Source organism: Microchirus variegatus (genome assembly GCF_963457635.1).
Source record: "Microchirus variegatus genome assembly, chromosome: 1".
Classification (NCBI taxonomy): domain Eukaryota; kingdom Metazoa; phylum Chordata; class Actinopteri; order Pleuronectiformes; family Soleidae; genus Microchirus; species Microchirus variegatus.
The window spans coordinates 8316574-8334830 of NC_139802.1; the positions used below are offsets into that span (position 1 = coordinate 8316574).

At 43.7% G+C, this 18257-nt stretch overlaps 1 protein-coding gene across 1 annotated transcript; it reads left to right on the top strand.

Moving 5' to 3' along the window:
- Nucleotides 1–3787: 3787 nt before the first annotated feature.
- phactr4b (phosphatase and actin regulator 4b) lies at nucleotides 3788–18089 on the top strand (the record flags this gene model as incomplete). The annotated part of the gene is made up of 14 exons (XM_083886648.1): nucleotides 3788–3848; nucleotides 8274–8444; nucleotides 8797–8877; nucleotides 9643–10152; nucleotides 11750–12088; nucleotides 13017–13148; nucleotides 14788–15319; nucleotides 15634–15935; nucleotides 16018–16216; nucleotides 16715–16770; nucleotides 16972–17033; nucleotides 17126–17263; nucleotides 17430–17506; nucleotides 18041–18089. The coding sequence occupies 14 exons, from the start codon at nucleotides 3788–3790 to the stop codon at nucleotides 18054–18056; spliced, it is 2676 nt and encodes an 891-aa protein (XP_083742774.1). The 3' UTR covers nucleotides 18057–18089.
- Nucleotides 18090–18257: the final 168 nt, after the last annotated feature.

Below are 18257 nucleotides of genomic sequence, written 5' to 3' on the forward strand. Positions count from 1 at the left end.
TATGGGGGTCTGTCTATTTTATGAGCCTCTCAGGACGAGAGCCATACGTCTTCTCAGCTGACTGGGGATCAGTTTCGCCTTTCGTGGTTCGGCTTTTCAGGGTTTTTTGCCTCGTCAGGGTAGGTCGGTGTGTTATCTATGAAAATGTTGCGACAACACCACAAAAGAAACTCCGGTGGTGTAACAGGTGGTTTCTGATCGAACCACATGCAGCTCTTCAGCCGATCTTTTATTAAATTAATCTGCTAAAGACGCAGTCAAAAATGTCCAAACGTGAATATTCTCACTGTCCACCTTTGTCCAACCTTGACCCCTCTGGTGATCGATTCAGCCCTGAGATCTATCACCAACTCTGCTCTCTGGACTTTATTTCACTTTACTTTGTGGTATGACCACCCCTCACTTTTGAAAGGCAACAACTTGCACAAAATAATTGGCAGAATATTGCTATTGGCTTTAAAATGTGGATTTCTGCAAAGAGGACATGACTAAAATGACAAAATCTGTAGGATGAATTGGCTGCTACCTCCTTGACTTTTTGTTGGCACCCTCTCCAAATATCCACCCATCCATCCATTATCTCCCGCTTTATCCTCCATAGGAGGGTCGCAGGGTGTGCTGCGCCTATCTCAGCTGACATGCGATAGGCAGGGTACACCCTGGACAGCCCGCCAGTCCTTCGCAGGGCCACATATAGAGACAAACAACCATTCACTCACACTCTCACACCTATAGTCAATTTAGAGTGACCAATTCACCTAATCCCTAAATCTGCATGTTTTTGGACTGTGGGAGGAAGCCGGAGAACCCGGAGAAAACTCTCTCCAAATATATTCAATATAATATTTACACCTGACATGAATATGCAACGTTTTTTGGCTTCTTTCCATATCTGCATATTTGATGTGGCAGAGATTTTTTTTTTTACACCGGATGCAACTCCCACAACGATTCTACTGGATGTCACCCCCCCCTATGGCTGGGGTCAATTTAGAATGTCCAATTAACAAAGAGGAGTGGGAATCTTGATCCTGGCGGCGACTCGAACGGCAACCCTTCATTTAAAAGCCAAATTTCCTATCCGCTTGGCTATGGGCTGCCCGCACGAGCACGAAAAATATTACCTTCCTTCCACTACGGAACAGACTTCCTGCCATGTTGGGACAGCATGGAGGATGTGCGTGTATGTGTATGTGCACCTGGCTCAGTTTGTCTGTCTGCTGAAGTGCTAAACTGGCCCAGTCTCTTATCCAGGTCAGGCCAACAGGTTCTGGATTGGCTCAGCTCTCTTTGGAAGCCGGCCCGTTGTTGAAGACTGTATGTGGGGCATAGGAAGAGAAAGGGAACGCTGCCGATCAGGCCCATCTATTTAAACAGCTTGAGATGTGGCCAAACGCTCCAAAAACTCTGATCTATCCTGGCATAATAATGACTCGGCTTGATTCTCTGGATTTCCCTGAGGCATAGTCAAAAAAAAAAGAAAAAGAAAAAAGGTTTTCTAAAGACCAAAAGTAAATTCAGACCAGTCACTCTGCACTCTTAATCCCAAATAGGGCAGCTCTTCTTGGCAACGTGTGTTTCTAATGCTTTTATGATTCTATTCATACTGTGATAAGAGACTTGGAGATGTGCATAAGAATTCTGTCTGGAGGCCTTAACAGAGGTGAGCAGCATGATAAACACTGTGCTACTTACAGTCGTAGCATATGATCCACACTTACCCACTGTCTGTGTTATAGTAGCAACTATTATTCTACCAATCAAATATGTGGGTAGATTAAACATGTTCCCGTTTTAAAATATTTGATGATGATGATGATTATTATTATTATTATTAGTATAAATAATAATAATAATAATAATAATGCCCATCACAAAGTTCTCAGAAACTTGAGAAAAGCTGCCAAGTCACACAAATGTTATTTTTTGTTGGAAAGTAATTTGACAATGACGATTTAGTTTATATATGCACATGTGCACTTTATGGCAGTCAGAAACAGGGCTACAGACATATTAAATTAAGTTATACTTTTTGACAATGAATATTGACAGGGACTTATATTTACATTTCTGAAGAATCTACATTTGTGGATAAAGAATTTGCAAGAAGAAGAACAAGAAGCGTGGCCACATTTATTTTATCCCTCTTTTTAACACAAAAACACAACAATCAGTCATTTGTTTCAGTCGTTGTAGATGAGAGTTTGTTGGGTAGAACCTGTGAAGCTGTTGAAGATGTTGAAGGGTAGCTTTCTAACATTGTTAGTGATACGGCAGATATTTCCATCATATGAAGACCAGTGTGTGAAGGTTTACACGTGTAATATAATGTAATGTTATTGAATAAGATGGCGGATTGCCTTATTTATATTTTTACTTTGACCTGAAAAGCAGAACTAAAACAACATGAAATCCGGAGTTTTTAATAAAATGTGTATAATTACACTGAGCTGACCACATTGGGTGAATAGTTCAGCATTTGAAGAGAAGATAATTTTTTTTTTTTTTTTTTGCGATACATCGCATGCTGACGTTCCTGCATCTCAAATTCCTTCCATTATGACTTAAAATAAGAAAACGAGTACAAAACTAAACTAAAACTTACTGATAAACGAACCAACTACATAGAATACTACTATTAGTTCTACAACTATGTTGAAAAAGAGTTGCTTTGTGAAAATATCAATTATTTAGGTATGTTTTTTTGGCTTGGTAGTACTTCATTAGGCACATAGGAGATGGCAGCAAGCATTTTGAGCTGGTCATTACAGTTTGTACCAGAATTTACATCCTGCGTTGGAAATAATAGTAAAAAGTGACAGCCCTAGTACACTTCAGTGCAGACATTTACTGCAGATTGGATAGATGAAGTGTTGTTCAATAAATGTTATTATTTAACTGTACTATTTTCTAAAGACTGACATCCGACGTAGAAAAACTCATAACTCTACTGTTGATATAAGTTAATAACATGCAGATGAAGTGATGAAGCAGCGCTGGTGCACGTTTACGCTGCTCCTACAAAAAGTAGTTTATCTGATCTGACGTCAAGAAAAATTGACTGTGTTTTTTTTCCCTTTTATATACAGACAAAAACGTCAGTTCATCACTGTCCTCTGTTCTCTTGTTGTCGTCGTCAGCGCTAGGAAGGAAAAAAAGAAATACTGACAGCAGTGTGTCAGACACATAGTTTTCAGGACAAACAATGTGGTTTGAGTTCAGTGGTTTGAAGTCAAGGTTTTTTCCAGTGGTGGTTGTGTTCTTTTGTTGTTGTGCTTGGCATGGATCAGTGTTATGATCATGCGAGCTCTTGTTCTCTTGAGACTCGCTGCAACACAGAGCATGCATCGCGTCATTACAGGATACACACTTCGGCACCGCACACCACAGCACACATGAAATTGAAAACATACTTGTAATTCGTCTCTCTCCCTGGAATGGTAGGCATCTCCCTCTCGCTCCCTCTCTCATAGTGAATGCTGACCTGTGCTTTGAGCCAAGGAGGGGAGGGTCAGCGAGAGAGGGGAGAGGGAGTCCAGCTCCTGGAGAGAGGGAAGGTCTTAAGGAGATTGCGAGAGGGAGGGACAGAGGAGGGTCTGAGCTGAAAGACGTAGACTGGAAGGGAAGACGAGAGAAACGGACAGGAGAAGAAAATACCTGAGGTAGAGGGAGATCTGGAAGCTTAGTCAAAGACAAACAGAGGCAGGTGCAGCTGCCGATTTGTCCGGTGTAGTGTGCACATTTTTTTTGGGTGCAGGACAGGTCGAGGCCCCTCAGGGGCTGGATCATGGGACAGAGCCTCGGTGTGGAGACTCCAGCTCAGAACCCACAAAAACACAGTGATGGCGGTGAGTTTCTGCGCTGACTCTGGGACTCTTTGTGCACTTTGTGTGTGCATTTGCGTATTCTCGTCTCGATTGTTTTGTCATTTTTTCAGTGCCTTTCGATAACAAAGGAGAAAGAAAGGACTGGATATTGTACAATAAACGTTGGACACAGTTATCCTCACTCGCTCTACCCCCTTCACTTTCATCACCACAAGGAATGTTAAATCACTGGGATCACGTGGATGAATCGCAGCTGTGTTTTTACACTCTCATGCTTGCATTTTGCGCTTGTTTGCTTATCTTGCGATGCACAGGAGTGTGATCTTAGATGTTTGAAAGACATTTTATTGAGGGGTTTTAGAAAATAACGTGACTATGAGATTAATTAATGAATTAACTGATCGTTTTAACATTTTCCAATTTTAATTAATGCAGTTTTTCATATTTGCAGAGTGAAAACTGATCAATCGATTATTATGAAGTTGCAAAATGCAAAGTTTCTTGCCTCAGTGACATGGTCGTGGCATGGTCATCGTGTGTTTCAGAATTAGTTATACTGTGCAATTGAGTTTTAACTGGTGAACTAGTTTTAGGGCTCACCAGATTCCACAAGAACCAACCACACTGATTATAGTCACTTTGTTAAATAGATTACATTTCATAATCTACCCTTGCAAAGATTAGGCGAATAATGAGGTCAAATTTCCCAACCGTTTCCTCTCATTGAAGTGAGTTTCTTATATAAGTGAATGGGAGGGCCTGGATTGGCTTTAAAGGCTGGGAGCATTTAAAACATAAATAAATAAATAAATAAGACTTTTAACCACCTGAGCTGGCTGCCATGACACATTCAGTCATGAGTTTTGAGGCAATGCTGTCTGTGGGACAGTGTGTGAGAGAGTGGTAGGTGTGTTTACAGGACTGGACTACGTCAGAGGAACACACTCTCACAGTGTCACACACCCCCATGTTTCCTGACTGGTATGCCTTATCTTGGCAGAACTCCTGATTACAGAGCATGAGTAGGATTTTTGGTTCTGGCTTTGTTCTGAATGGAAAACCTGTTATATATCATCAACAGCGCTCACTAGTGCTAATGATTTTCACGAGTGTCATTACACTATTGTGCCTTTCATCACGGTTTTCCATGAGCTGCACAGTCGACTGTATTACGCAGTGAGAGAGGAAGAGGTTGTCTTTGTTCTCGGTCACAGAATCAGGGTGGAGTGCTGTTTCCTCCCTGTGTTTCCAGGCTGCCCCCCCCCCCACACTCCTCTTCAATAAGTCCTGTACTTTTTCTCTCTGTTGTAGCGTATTTACCCTTTACTCTCATTCCCACAGTGACACACAGCTGTAGTGTCACCACGCACCAGACCTCCTCTCGCCACGGCTGAAACAATGCCGATGTTGTCGAGCCTTTCTTTGTATCTGAAGAATGATTTCTGAGCGGATCCACGGCTCTTTTGGAAGTGATAATTAAGTTCGGGGACATTTTTCGGTGACACTTTTTTATTACAATGAGGCGACACTGGCTTGTGTACAAAAGTTCCGAGGATATGATCCGTCATCTTTTCCAAGCGGGTGCCAGCTGCATGGGTTGAGTCGTCTGCGACCGTCGTCATCTCTGCAGTGCTGTGGAGTCTGCAGGCCTGACACAGCCAGCTCTTATCCTGCTTCACTGGCTTCAGCTGAGCCACTGTATCAGAACAGCGTGCTGTGTGAAATCCTCACTTCTGGATCACAGGAAAGCCGTCTGATACAATGCTTTATCCGGATGTTACGGTCGCGGCCCCGAGTCCTCCAATCTACGTATACCTTACCAAAATACGAAGGATTTCCATGATCACGGACACTTTCTTCAGTCGTTTTTAACAGTTTCCTGCATCTTGCCCCCCCCTTGGATTTTTCTTCCTCACCGTTTTATTGTTGGGATATTAACAGGACAGTTCATTTGTGGGTGCTCCCTGCTTCCTCATGGCATGCTGTTGCAAGTCCCATCATCATGCAAGCTGGACACTTAACACTTCTCTTTCAGGTAGACTCATTATTAGGGCTGGAACTGATCAATTAACCGATTGTTTTCTCAATCGATTGATCTGTGGATTATTTTCTCGACTAATTGTTTGGCGAAGATATTGATGGGTGTCTCCCAAACTTCAAAACGATGATCTCAAATTTCTTGTTTTGAACACAAACCAAAATGATTCAGTTTCATTTACTTCTTTGATGTATGGAGCAAATAATCCAGAATATATTCACATTTAAGAAGCTGAAAAAAATCAGGGGACTTTTTGTATTATTAACAAAACGCCACTCAAACCAAATCAAAACCAAAACAGTTGACGATTCATATAGCAATAGATTAATCCGTGTAGCCCTACTGACTATTGTCTGTTTTTGATGAGTTTTTAAAAAGTAAGTGTTTGTAATTTTATAGCACTCGTCTAGTCTAGAAGACCACTCTAGGCGTTTTACACTACACTCACCCATTCACACAACTCTATCTGTGTGTGTTTCTATAACACATCTATCTTACCCACTCACACACTCCCAGCACAGCCGTTAGGAGCAATTTAGGGTTAAGTGGACGTGTAGACGAGTGGATCTAACCCTAACTTTAAACCACCTTCCAGTTGAAAGATGACCCGCTTTACCACTGAGGCATGGCTGGTTTGTCAATAATACCTTTTGAGGATATACAGAGAATTAAAGGACATTCCTTGATGAACTATTTGTGATTTGCTTTGAACTGTATTGGAGATTTTACTGACAGTTCTGTTCAGTTACTAATGACCATGTAAACATTCAGTTCAGATTTTACCCTGCCAGCAGCATTGAGGAATAACGGTGTGAGGAAGTGGGAAAACACTATCCAGGCTCTCCTTCTGCTGCAAAAATGGGCTTTGAATCATTCTAGTTTTTCTGTTCTCACGTTTTTTTGTTGGACTGCTAAGTAAACTACATCAGTATTGTAGTTTGTGTGTCGGGAGGATATCGTTATTGTTGTGGTTGTGCGTTATCGTCACTGGGTGTTTTCGAATCTGACGCTGTTTTCTCTCCACCGGTAAATATTATGTCTGCTGAGTACGGCAGCTGCAGCCTTGAGAGTAAAATGTTCGAAATTCTATCGAAGCTCAGCACGCTGTCAGTTGGCCTGTCAATTACATAGCCCGTTCTCCGTAACCATGACTTCTAATTTAATGGCGTGCTTCAGGTCTCGGCAGTGTCTCCTAATGACCGTTGTTTTAAAAGGTTTTTCAGCGTGGTGGTTAGCTGTGTGTATATGTAGCATGACTGACAGTATTCCCGGCTACTGTGTGACTGCATCCATTTGTGTGGAAAGAGGCAGTGAGGGCTGAATGGTAGATAAGGCACTAGTCTCCATCCAGCCAAGGAATGTGAGCACTTGAAAGTGAGAAATCCTGGCTGAATGCCAGCATCAGACCTTTCACTGTTAGCTGTGGATACATTGGAGGAGGCCATGAGCTTTCAGCATCGCCCTCGAGTCCTCGAAAACTAACAGCTAAAGATGATGACAACCGTAACAAGAATGGCCAAATTTGCAAAGACGGCAGATGAGATCTGTTAGATTAGTGGCACTTTTCCACTACACAGTTGTTGAGTCGGCACTTGACTCGTCTCGGCAAGTTTTTTTTTTTGTACCTGCTCTTGTGAGGTTCCAAGCAAGCTGAGCCGATACTATAATGTGACGTCGACAGACTGCCTTCACTGATTGGTCAGAGTGTCGTCACTGGAAGATTCATGAGCACAACATCAGAATCAAACCAAGCGATGCCGAACTGAACATCAGTTAAAGAGACTGAAAACGTTGATCTCCAAAAAAAGTCAGAAAAAGTCTGTGCTCCGAGCCTTGCAGGAAGTACTGAATGAAACCGTTAACGTATCTTTTTAATTAACCGAGTCTAATGATTCAGTTACACCGAAAATGACTGCCTTACAAGTCATTCAATCACTAGTTTGTGTGTGCTGTGCGTGAAACTACGTCACGGCAGTTTAATTTCAGCCAAGCTAGGATGACTCTGCCCACGTGCCGTGCCGAGCTGAGGCGAGCCGTGCTGGAATGTGAATGGATGCTCCAGTGTTTCGTAGGGTAGAGATTTCCCGAGTCATATACATGTACCGCAATCTTCATTTAAAAGATCCAGTATCACCTATGACTGTACTGCAGAGTTGCACTGTGTGGTCATATTAAATTAAAAAAAAGTGCATTGATGTAACTACTTTTGGGTTGTGAATATCCACATAATGTACAATTTGCAGCATTAGTTCTATGACGATCTCTTTCACTGCCGAGCAAAAATGGTATGAAGAGAACCACCTATATCGAATCGAATCAAATCAGAAATTTAATCCAATCAAGACCTTGTCGATCAGAATAGAGTAATCCAGTAGCCCTTTTTAAAATGTTTCTCTTTGCTCATTTAGATGATGAAAATGAGCAGCACCACAGCACAATGGTGGGAGAGGAGGGCAACACCGGGGACAGCACTCCTCCTCCAAAGCGTAAGGGCAAGTTCTCTACCCTCGGCAAGATCTTCAAGCCGTGGAAGTGGCGGAAGAAGAAAAGCAGCGACAAGTTCAAGGAAACCTCAGAAGGTTGGTGCTTGTTGAAGTCATTGTTCAACACCTCTACCCTTCTCTATCCCCAACCCTCACCCATGTCCTTTTTCACTGGTCATATCGGTTGCATTTAGCATTTAGAATTCCTCAACGCCTGTTTCCTGCCTGACCGTTTACAGGCCTCTTGGTTCAGTCCACCTGCAATAAGACAATAAGGCAGAGCTGCCAACAAACTCCTTCTGAAGTTTTGTTAGAATTTTGGAGCATGAGGTCACACATTGAATGGGAAATGTGTTTTTCCTTATGGAGAGTGTGAAAAAGCAAACTGTGTGTGTGTGTGTGTGTGTGTGTGTGTGTGTGTAACCTGAATTCTGTTCGTTGATGACAGAGCTGGAGAGAAAGATGTCGACAAGGCGCACGCGACAGGAGCTGGTTGAGCAGGGAGTGATAAAGGAGGTCTCAGACAACGGTGAGAAGTGCTTCTGTGATTCAGCTGATCTCTGATCACACCCAGCAAGAGTCTGAGGTGTTTTTTTTTTTTGTTTTTTTTTTTTTAAATCTGTTTTCAACTTGCATTTTTTAAAGTGATATAAAGTCTGTTGAAAATGGAATTCCTCTCTCGTGAGCTGAGGAAAAGTGGAACGAATTGTACCCTGCAGCAACACTTTGGCTTTGACAGGGGTGTGTGCATGCGTTCTGCTGGCCCAGCTGTAGCAGACACCTATTTATTAAAACCTACAGCTGCTCTGTCATCACACCAACAAACACAGACTTGGGCATTTGATTTTTTACAGTGATATGGGGCAGCAAATATGTATTCCCATTCATCAACAATCTGTGGATGTTTTTGCAGTTTGTCAGTCTTTGAAATGCCATAAAGTCGTGCAGAAGTGCTCATCGTGTAATTTTACGGTTCAAGGATTTGATTTGAATTGCTAAACCCAAGTGTATTAAATTTGCTTTTCGTGAAGCCGCAACTAGCAAATGTTTAGCATTATTTAAGCATAAAATTATTTCTGTGTAGCATTTTGTCAAATAAGTGATTCATCAACTAATTATGTGCATTGCATCTACATTCAACAAGGGAGGGAACATGAATAATGACATGAATATTCTATGAAACACAACACATGAATAATTTAGATCAGTAACTCAGAATAGTGATGGATCTTTGCACACTCATGTTCATTTCACTGAAGGCTTGTGGACTCTTGTCAATCTTTCGAAGATACAGACGCTGATTCACAAAGCATCAAGCAGCCCTACGTGAAGAACGGTCACACTCTGCCTGTGACCACTGGGGGTGGAGGTGGAGGAGTCGTCAGTGGCAGGAGCCCATGCCAACAGGGCAAACTCTCCTCAGAGTCGGACTTTAGGATGAACCCGTCCTGGCTCATTCATCCAGATGACCGTAAAGGTTGCCCTCCATCAGACGGAGACCACTGGGGAACTCCGTGTGCCAGAGGTACGGGAACGCATGACGGCGGGCGGCGAGGTGGAGGGATGGGCATGCGTGCACACGGTGAGGGCGAGTGGAAGTCTAACATGGTCTGGCAGGGCCAGATTCACGGTCAGATGGAGGACGGCAGGCGTGGGATCCGACTTCATCCCGAGGACGGGCAGAAGAGGCCAGGACTGCAGAAGACCCCATCTGAGGATGGCAGAAGGAGCAGGCCTGTGGAAGCCGACTGGAAACCTGTGCTTCCTCGTCACGCGTCTGCCGAGGAGGGAAGGGCCCACAGAGGTGAGTGAGTCGGCTGATATCTCACACCAAATCTGAAAAACCTAGGTGTGTGATTCAAGATGTATGCTGTATTTTCAAAGATGCACCCTCCTAGGAGATTCTGCAGTCAATGTATTTTTTTCCCCTCCTTCATTTGCTGTCATGTTCCTGCTTTTATGCTGTCCTCCCAGATATAGACAGACTCCCGTCAGCTCCCAGGAGCCCTGCTCCAGCTATGCTTCTTATTCAGGCACATGAGGGAATAACTCGTCCTCTCTTCTCCTCTCCAAATTAATATGTCGTAATCACCAAACCCATTACTGCCCTTTAACGCTAACATTGACATTTCAGTAATAACTGGTGAAGAACCACGGCTGTAAGTTTCATTTAAGTTTTACATCATGGTGTTTTGTTCTCTTTTAAGACTAAAAGAAAAAAAAACTTCTGAGGTACTTATACACAGTAAGTATATTACCCACACGCAACTGTCTCCTTAAGTGTACACTTTCCTTGCAATGTTTTCGCCATTTTATCTTACTGTTAGTGATCCTTTTCAGAAGGGATACTCAAGTTTGTGTCGCTTAAAACGACTTTCTCCCCTGTACCAGGAAAAAAAACCGGCAACTTTTGCTCACAGAACACAGGAGTCCTTTAGCCTGGGCCTTTCGTTAAGTTGGTAGAATCTGTTTATTCTGATGTTCGCACCCACCTGCCTGTGTCCTTGACACAGGGAGCATGCGGGACACAGTTACTTGTATGTAATACATTAGTCATGTAAAAGTGTCTCATGTAACCCCATACAAAAAATCCTGATTCACCACATCAAGTTGTTCACTTTATGTGACATGTGACTGACTTTCACATTGAACACCAGAGCACAACTACTGTAAGAAGGTGCTCTTTATTCTCACCTTGGATTTTTCACATTTCTTTCTCTGATGCTGCCTTTCTCTCCGTCTCCCACTCTCTTTCTATGTTTATCGCATCTCCTCCTTTCTGACCTCTTTTCTCTCTCTCCACTCTCTCTCTCTCTCCCTCCGTTGTTCATGCTCACTTCCTCTTTTTCCTCTCGATTATTTCCTATTTAGTCGCATGACGTCGCTGTGATAAGGGCTCGCCTGTAAATAAATAACTATCAGCTTCAGAGCTGCAGGTTTGAGGAATTGTGTGGGAGCAATTGATGTGTGGAGGCGGCTTATGGGTGCGGTGGGGTGGACAGAGGGAGGTGGGCCTTTGGTGGTAATTGCAGTCGCCTACTCCTGTTTATCTTTGCACCTGATCCCTAGATAATGCAGTACTCAAACAAGTGCCATCCTAGAGAGCACATGGAGTTCTGAAAATGGCAGCAGAATATGGCTCAGTGCTGAACCATTTATATGTTCACCACGTAGAAATATTTATATTGTGAGAGATCGCTTATTAAAGAAGAAAAGATAAACACAGTCTTTGTAAATGGCAGCTGTGCCAAATATGGTCTGTGCACCACAGTCACTAACGTGTGTTTTAAAGTGTTCAGTCCCAGTTGATTGCAGTGCTTTAGATATATATATATATATATATTTAAGTGGAATGAACTTCTGTTACGTAACATATTTCTCACATTACTCTGTCTTTGTAGAGTCAGATAGCCATTTTGTGCCTGACCCTGAAGCCCTGCGGAGCACCCTGCGTGAACCTCTGCCACCCAAACAGCCCGTCATGCCTCCAAAGTGGCTGATGAGCTCCACCCCTGAACCTGACAGCGAGGGTGCACCTCGCACGCCGTGCAGCCACCCCGCGACCAAGTACTCCTCTCCCTCCGGCACCTCGGCCGCAGCGTCCAAAGCCGCTCGCTGCGTCTCCTCTGCAGGTGTGTCCACTCAGCAGTCCTCGTCTGCAGCCTCCACCTCTCAGGCCACCAAGCAGCCGCCTCTGCCTCCACCCAAGCCGGTGAACAGGAACAACGCCACTATGTTGGGTAAGTTCTGCAGCTATAGTGGACTGATGCAGCCTTCATCAGCAGCTATGTGTGTCCATCATGAACAGTAAAATGTCTGTTAGGGTTGACATTTTCCCACAGGTGAATGCAGCATACATTTAGGAGTCAGCGCACACCTGATGGTGAAGTGAAGCTTTCGACACATCTACTTGAACATACACTTGAACACACACCCTGGTAATGATGTTATCTGAACAGCTTGAGCAGCGTTTTCCCCCTAGCTAATTACTTATTACGCCTGGACTATTTTAGCTTCCACTTTTCCAGCGTTCTAGACTCTGAAGATAATAGGGACTCTTTTGGCTGCGGACCGCTGCTCAGATGCAGTGTAGTGGTTGTTGTCGTTTACTCTGGGTATGTCTCATCTGGAATCTTGCCTTAATTGCCACTCAGGCAAAACAGGTCTTACCTACTTTGATTCATTTTTATTTTATTAGCAGATCTTTTGACTTTGGCACCGATCATGCAAATGGGTGCACTACTGTGTGATGGCACTATGCAAGGTTCATTTTAGTTATAAGCTGACGACAAATGAGGGGGGAAAAACATGCAAGGTGTCCTGTTTGTGGTCACTTATTGTTAATAACAGCTCGAAAATAGAATGCACTTCCACTCACAAATTACAGCAAATTTAACTTAACTTACGAACATGGGAGAGTTGTGTACTTCTTCTTGACTGTAAGTTAAAGAAAATCAAAACCACTCTCATATCCATCTGTTCAATGTGACTCCATAGGTAGGAGTGGTGTAAGAAGAATAAGAAATAAAAAACTTTTTCTCAATTACTCTGAGATGGAGAATAGTCAAGAGTAGGATTAAACAACCACGCCAACAACACACACCAGTACACCCTGTATCTTCACTCAAAACACACGAGCTGAAGGCCTCCCGTCTCCTTCCCTGTTAGTCTCCGCCCTGCATGGGGGAGAGAACGCTCAGCTTCCTCTCTACTGGTCCTGCTGGAAGCGAGAGTGCGACTATGATGTCTACCTGTCCCTGCCCGTCTACCTTTGCCGGCGGGCTGGAGGCTTGCGCTCAGGTAAAAAAGATGCCCTCTGGATCTCTTTGGCTGGGGCACTTGTTTCTGGAATGTCTGCCTTCAGAGTCTGCGTTCTTCATCTTGTCGCGTCCTTTCTCGCCGCCAACATAACCCTAACCCCCAAGATGCCTTTATCTTGCTGACTGGCCTTGGTTGCTTCTCATTGGGTGTGATATATATATATATATATGAGTCGCATGCACATAATAGCCTTATGATAAGTGCGCTGGGTGCTTTGTGAATATGAGGAACAACCTCTGAGTGTATGAGTACAATGCTGTACTCTTTTATTTGGCATGTGAGTGAGAATGAGGCTGTGGCCTGTTCCAGCTGTGACCTGCAGTGCATCAAGTCAATATAATGGAGCTACTCCACTCAGCATGGATGGATGGATGAATGGACGGAGGAATAGATGGGTTCTTCTGACAAACGCTTGATTTAATTTAGAGAAGATGGTGTAATACAGTTAAGCGCAGTCTAAGTCTACTGCATGTTTCCAGTCTGATTTCTTCTCATGCCTCAAGAGCACGGCTATGGCTTTATAACGTTTTGGTGTATTAAAGGTCCAGTGTGTAATATTTAGCACATTATTATTATTGGCAGGTCTTCTCTCAGTGTTAGAGAGCAAAGTTAATACTGCAATGTTGGGCTTTACTTTGTATTTACGGTGTCAAAAATGTTGGTCTTATATTAGGCCTCAAGTTTCCCGTCTGAGAAATAAACACAATGGCACGTAGGTAGTGTCATAAAATGGAGAGATAAAACAGGATTCTGGTGTCTACTGGAGATGAGCAGCAATAAGTTTATAGATTTGACATATTCTAAATTGTAATTGAAAATGAGAGCCTACATTAAACAGATAATTGAATCAAAAGTAATTGTCCCATAGTTAAAAGTATCCACCCTGAAACTAATTGAAGCCCATGCATGGAACTGTCCTCTAAAGCTGAGCTGCACAACCTAATATACTGTTTGTATGAGGGTATAACTGCTTTAAGAAGCTGTATTTCTACAACAACCCCAACGAGCAAACCAGCCAGGACGTTCATTTTGTGTTTTGAAATGGAAGTTTATCATGCAAACGAATAAGAACATGATCTTTTCTCAAACGCCAAGTCTATCCGAGTTCCCTGGCGCCCTTGAGAATGGGAGGGAAGGAACAAAGGAGCCTCAACGTTCGATACCACTAATTCTTACACACTGGACCTTTAAGATCCTGATTACAAGACACAAATGTGCATGCAAATAATATGTGCATTCAAGCTTTTTACACTTGAAGTAAGCTGTTGAACGATATCTTAGAATCTGCCTGTGTAGAGCATGTATGCTGAATTTGTCTCTGTGACCTAGGGCACATGCTACACACTGGGTTGTGAGGGCAGTGTGTGCATTCAAGTTGACACGGTCATGTGACCCAACTCCGCTCTGTGTATGAACTAATGCTCAGTCACACGCGTAATCCCAGTATTTGTACTTGTTCATGTGTGTTCCGTCATGTCTGATGTATGTGCTCTCACGTCACAGTGGCAAAACTAGTCCGGAAAAGAAAGCGCTTGGTGGCGTAACCCTCCGAGCTCCTCCTGCTGTAGCTCTTTTTGCTCTGTGATTGAATGAATGAACTGAATGACCTCATTTGCAGGTGACTTCACCCAAGCCAGTGGAGGTGCCAGTCTTGTGCCAGCCAAGCCTTCTCCACCGATGCCCCCCAAGAGGACCACTCCCGTCACCAAACGTACCACAGAGGATTCCTCTGCTTCAAGCCATCCCATCATCCCCTCGCCTCTTTCTCTGGAGGATCACAGCAGCCTCTCTGTGGGCTTCCAGCTGCCTCCCCCTCCTCCCTCTCCTCCCCTTCCATCTCACATACCACCTTCTCCACCCCGCCAACATATACACTCCCACCACCTCCACCATCAGCACTCCTACCCCCACCCGCTGCCACAACCCATACCCATGCTGTTTGACCCGCCGAGCCCCGTCAATGAGTCGCCCCAGCGCCCGGCTCCAGTCCCGCTGCATATCATGATCCAGCGAGCGCTGTCCAGTCCCGGCCCGGCTCAGCCGCATCCAGACGGCTCACAGCGTGCACATGCTCTGCTTTTTGAAACCCCTCCGGAATATCAGGGAGATCGCAGTCGACCCTTGGCTGTCAGCATCCAACCACTGAAACTGTGAGTCTTAACGAATATCGGGGGGAAAGACGTGTTACCACACAGTGGGCAGAAATATTAAGAAATATATAAGTTTGCTCATTCATTTTTTTAAAACTTGTACTTGTGTCACTCAAGATCTGGAACATAATATACCTAAATCATTGAAAAGTGTGTATACATATAGAAAGGTTACATCCCCACATAATGTTGATGCATTCATTTTATCTCAATAGAACACACAAAGGAATAACCATTGTTTAACAGTCCTTTAAATTAATAACACACAAGCAGATGCTTTATGCTTACGGATTCATGTTCTCTCTCTCCATTAGATCTGAAGATGACTATTCAGAAGAGGAAGACCTAGAGGAGGACGACGATGATGATGAAGAAGAGGAGGAGTACGATGGAGAGATCCCCCAGCCGGAGCTGGAGCCGCGGAGTCGCCGGTGCTTCGTTGGCGACGCCGGCGTTTGTGTTATTCCGAGGGGAAACAGCAGCGAGGAGGAGGAAGATGAGGAAGAGTATGAGGACGATGACCATGACCTGCACCGGGACGACAGTGACTCGGATGGTCCTGTGCTTCATAGAGATGAAGACTCGGATGAGGATGAGGAGGATGAACCCCCACCTAGTAAGTATAATCAAAATTTTGTGTGCAGATATTTGTCGCCCTCTACACAGGACTACACCTCTCTGCTTGGTTTTTCATCCAGGTGCCCTGGCCAACAAGGTGAGGAGGAAGGACACACTGGCTCTGAAGCTGAGCAGCCGTCCCTGTGCTCCAAACAGGGACAGGTTCTTGCAGGACAGGAGCCGCAGAGACGACCAGCCTCCGGGACAGACCGGCCTCACCTGGCAGAGCAGGGAGCAGTGGGAGGCCATCCGCACGCAGATCGGCACTGCACTCACAAGGTTATTTGACGCGCCGTAACTTCGTTTAGATAAGCGCTTGAAAAATAAAGTTTTATTATTATATTTACATGGTGTACGATCCTATTTCGAAATACACTCTCCTCCTCCTTCTGGCCTGTCACTGTTTGACTAAAGGAAACATCAACAACCTCCGAGCTGCTGATGACAAAATACAATATTGTTATTTGTGGTTTCCTGCGTGGGAATTAACTGTTAATGTACTTTTACTGCTGATGCTTGCTGCCCCAGGGGCATATGTGTATCTTTTTTTTATTCTGGCCTCAGTGGTGGCTAATACGATTCTGAATGTCATACTTTTGTACACGTTCCATTGCTTTTGTGTCGTTTAAAGTGACAAGAGTGAATGTGCATTTTCTGAGGACTTCAGGTGATAATTTGTTAGATCCTTGTCCTACTTATTGCCTGAATGACAGCTGATGATGAAACTGTGTAAAAATAGTGCTGCTCTTTTTCCTCTTCTTTTTTTCCTCCCTTCAGACGACTTAGCCAGAGACCCACAGCTGAGGAGCTCGAGCAAAGAAACATCCTTCAGCGTCAGTATCAAGTCTTTCAACTTCCTATTGTTTTGTGTGTGTGGGGGGGGGGGGGGCAAACTTGCATTTAATTACAATACATGTGATATTTTAACACAGCAGCACATTTTCAGTGTCTAATTTTAGAAACAGCTCTCTACCCTTCCTGCACATCAAACCAGGCTTTCATACCTAATTTATCCTCTTTCTTTCCATCTTCAGCCAAAAATCAGGCCGACAGGCAAGCTGAGGTTAGAGAGATCAAGAGGAGGCTGACCAGGAAGGTGAGACATCACATTCCCAACGGAGATCCAAGTGTCGAAATTATGTGTAATTTCTGGATATTCAGCTGACAAATACATTCCGTCTGTTGTAGCTGAGTCAAAGACCCACTGTCGCAGAATTGCAGGCTAGAAAAATCCTGCGTTTTCATGAGTACGTGGAAGTAACAGATGCCCAAGACTACGATCGGAGAGCAGACAAGCCGTGGACTAAACTAACGCCTGCTGACAAGGTCCAGATTTTGGTTTTTTTTCTCCAACAAGTGTCAAGCAGACTCTGTAAATGCAGATTTCTAAGTGCACGATTTTCTTCGTGAATACTGATGGTTAGGTCATCTATTTTTTTTTTTTAAATTCACTTCTACCTGACAATCTCTGTCCCGCTGTTTATTTTTCTAGGCTGCCATCCGGAAGGAGCTTAATGATTATAAGAGCACTGAAATGGAGGTTCATGAAGAGAGCAGAATTTACACAAGGTAAACCTTAATCAGTTGGGTCGGTGATGTTATGTTCCTTCAGATTTCAGTCATAATTGATTTGGTGACTGTGAAAATGACTGAAAAAATAATGGTGTATCTGTTTTTGCTACCCAGAATTCTTGTAACAAGTTTCTGTAACTTGTTTCCTGTGGCTGATTCACAATAAATGTCACCCTGAATTTCATGTAAACAGTTGAATGTGAATTGCTTGACATGTCGCTTACCACTAACTTCACGTTAATCCTGTATGGAAAGAAGAGCGAACAGTAAACAGCGCGAGTGCTGTCAGAGGTAGAAAATTAGAAAATGTAACATCAGATTACTTTGTTCCCAAGGGACGACTCCCTTGTGTGTGAGAGCAATTTAAACCCAGCCACTAACAATGAGTACTATTACTATATAGAGATGACATTTCAGAATGATTGGATTTGAATGCTGAAAAAAAAAATGCCACTCATAAAAAGCAGCAAATGCGTAGGGTGTGATTTTTAAAAAGAATATTTATTGATCTCTTTGTTTTGTTTCCTTCAGGTTCCATCGACCTTAGCGTCCCCTCGTTCTTTTTTAGATCATGAAGCACTTAAGATCTCTGTGGCTGGAGGCTGCTCCCTATGCAGACTGGTGGCCATTTATGTTTCCTGAATGTACTGTCAAGATTATCAGGGAAAAAGCCTGGAACTGAATTAAAAGCAAGAATGCTTCTCGTCTGCCCCCCCCCCCCCCCATCGCCCTCTCACTACATTGCTTT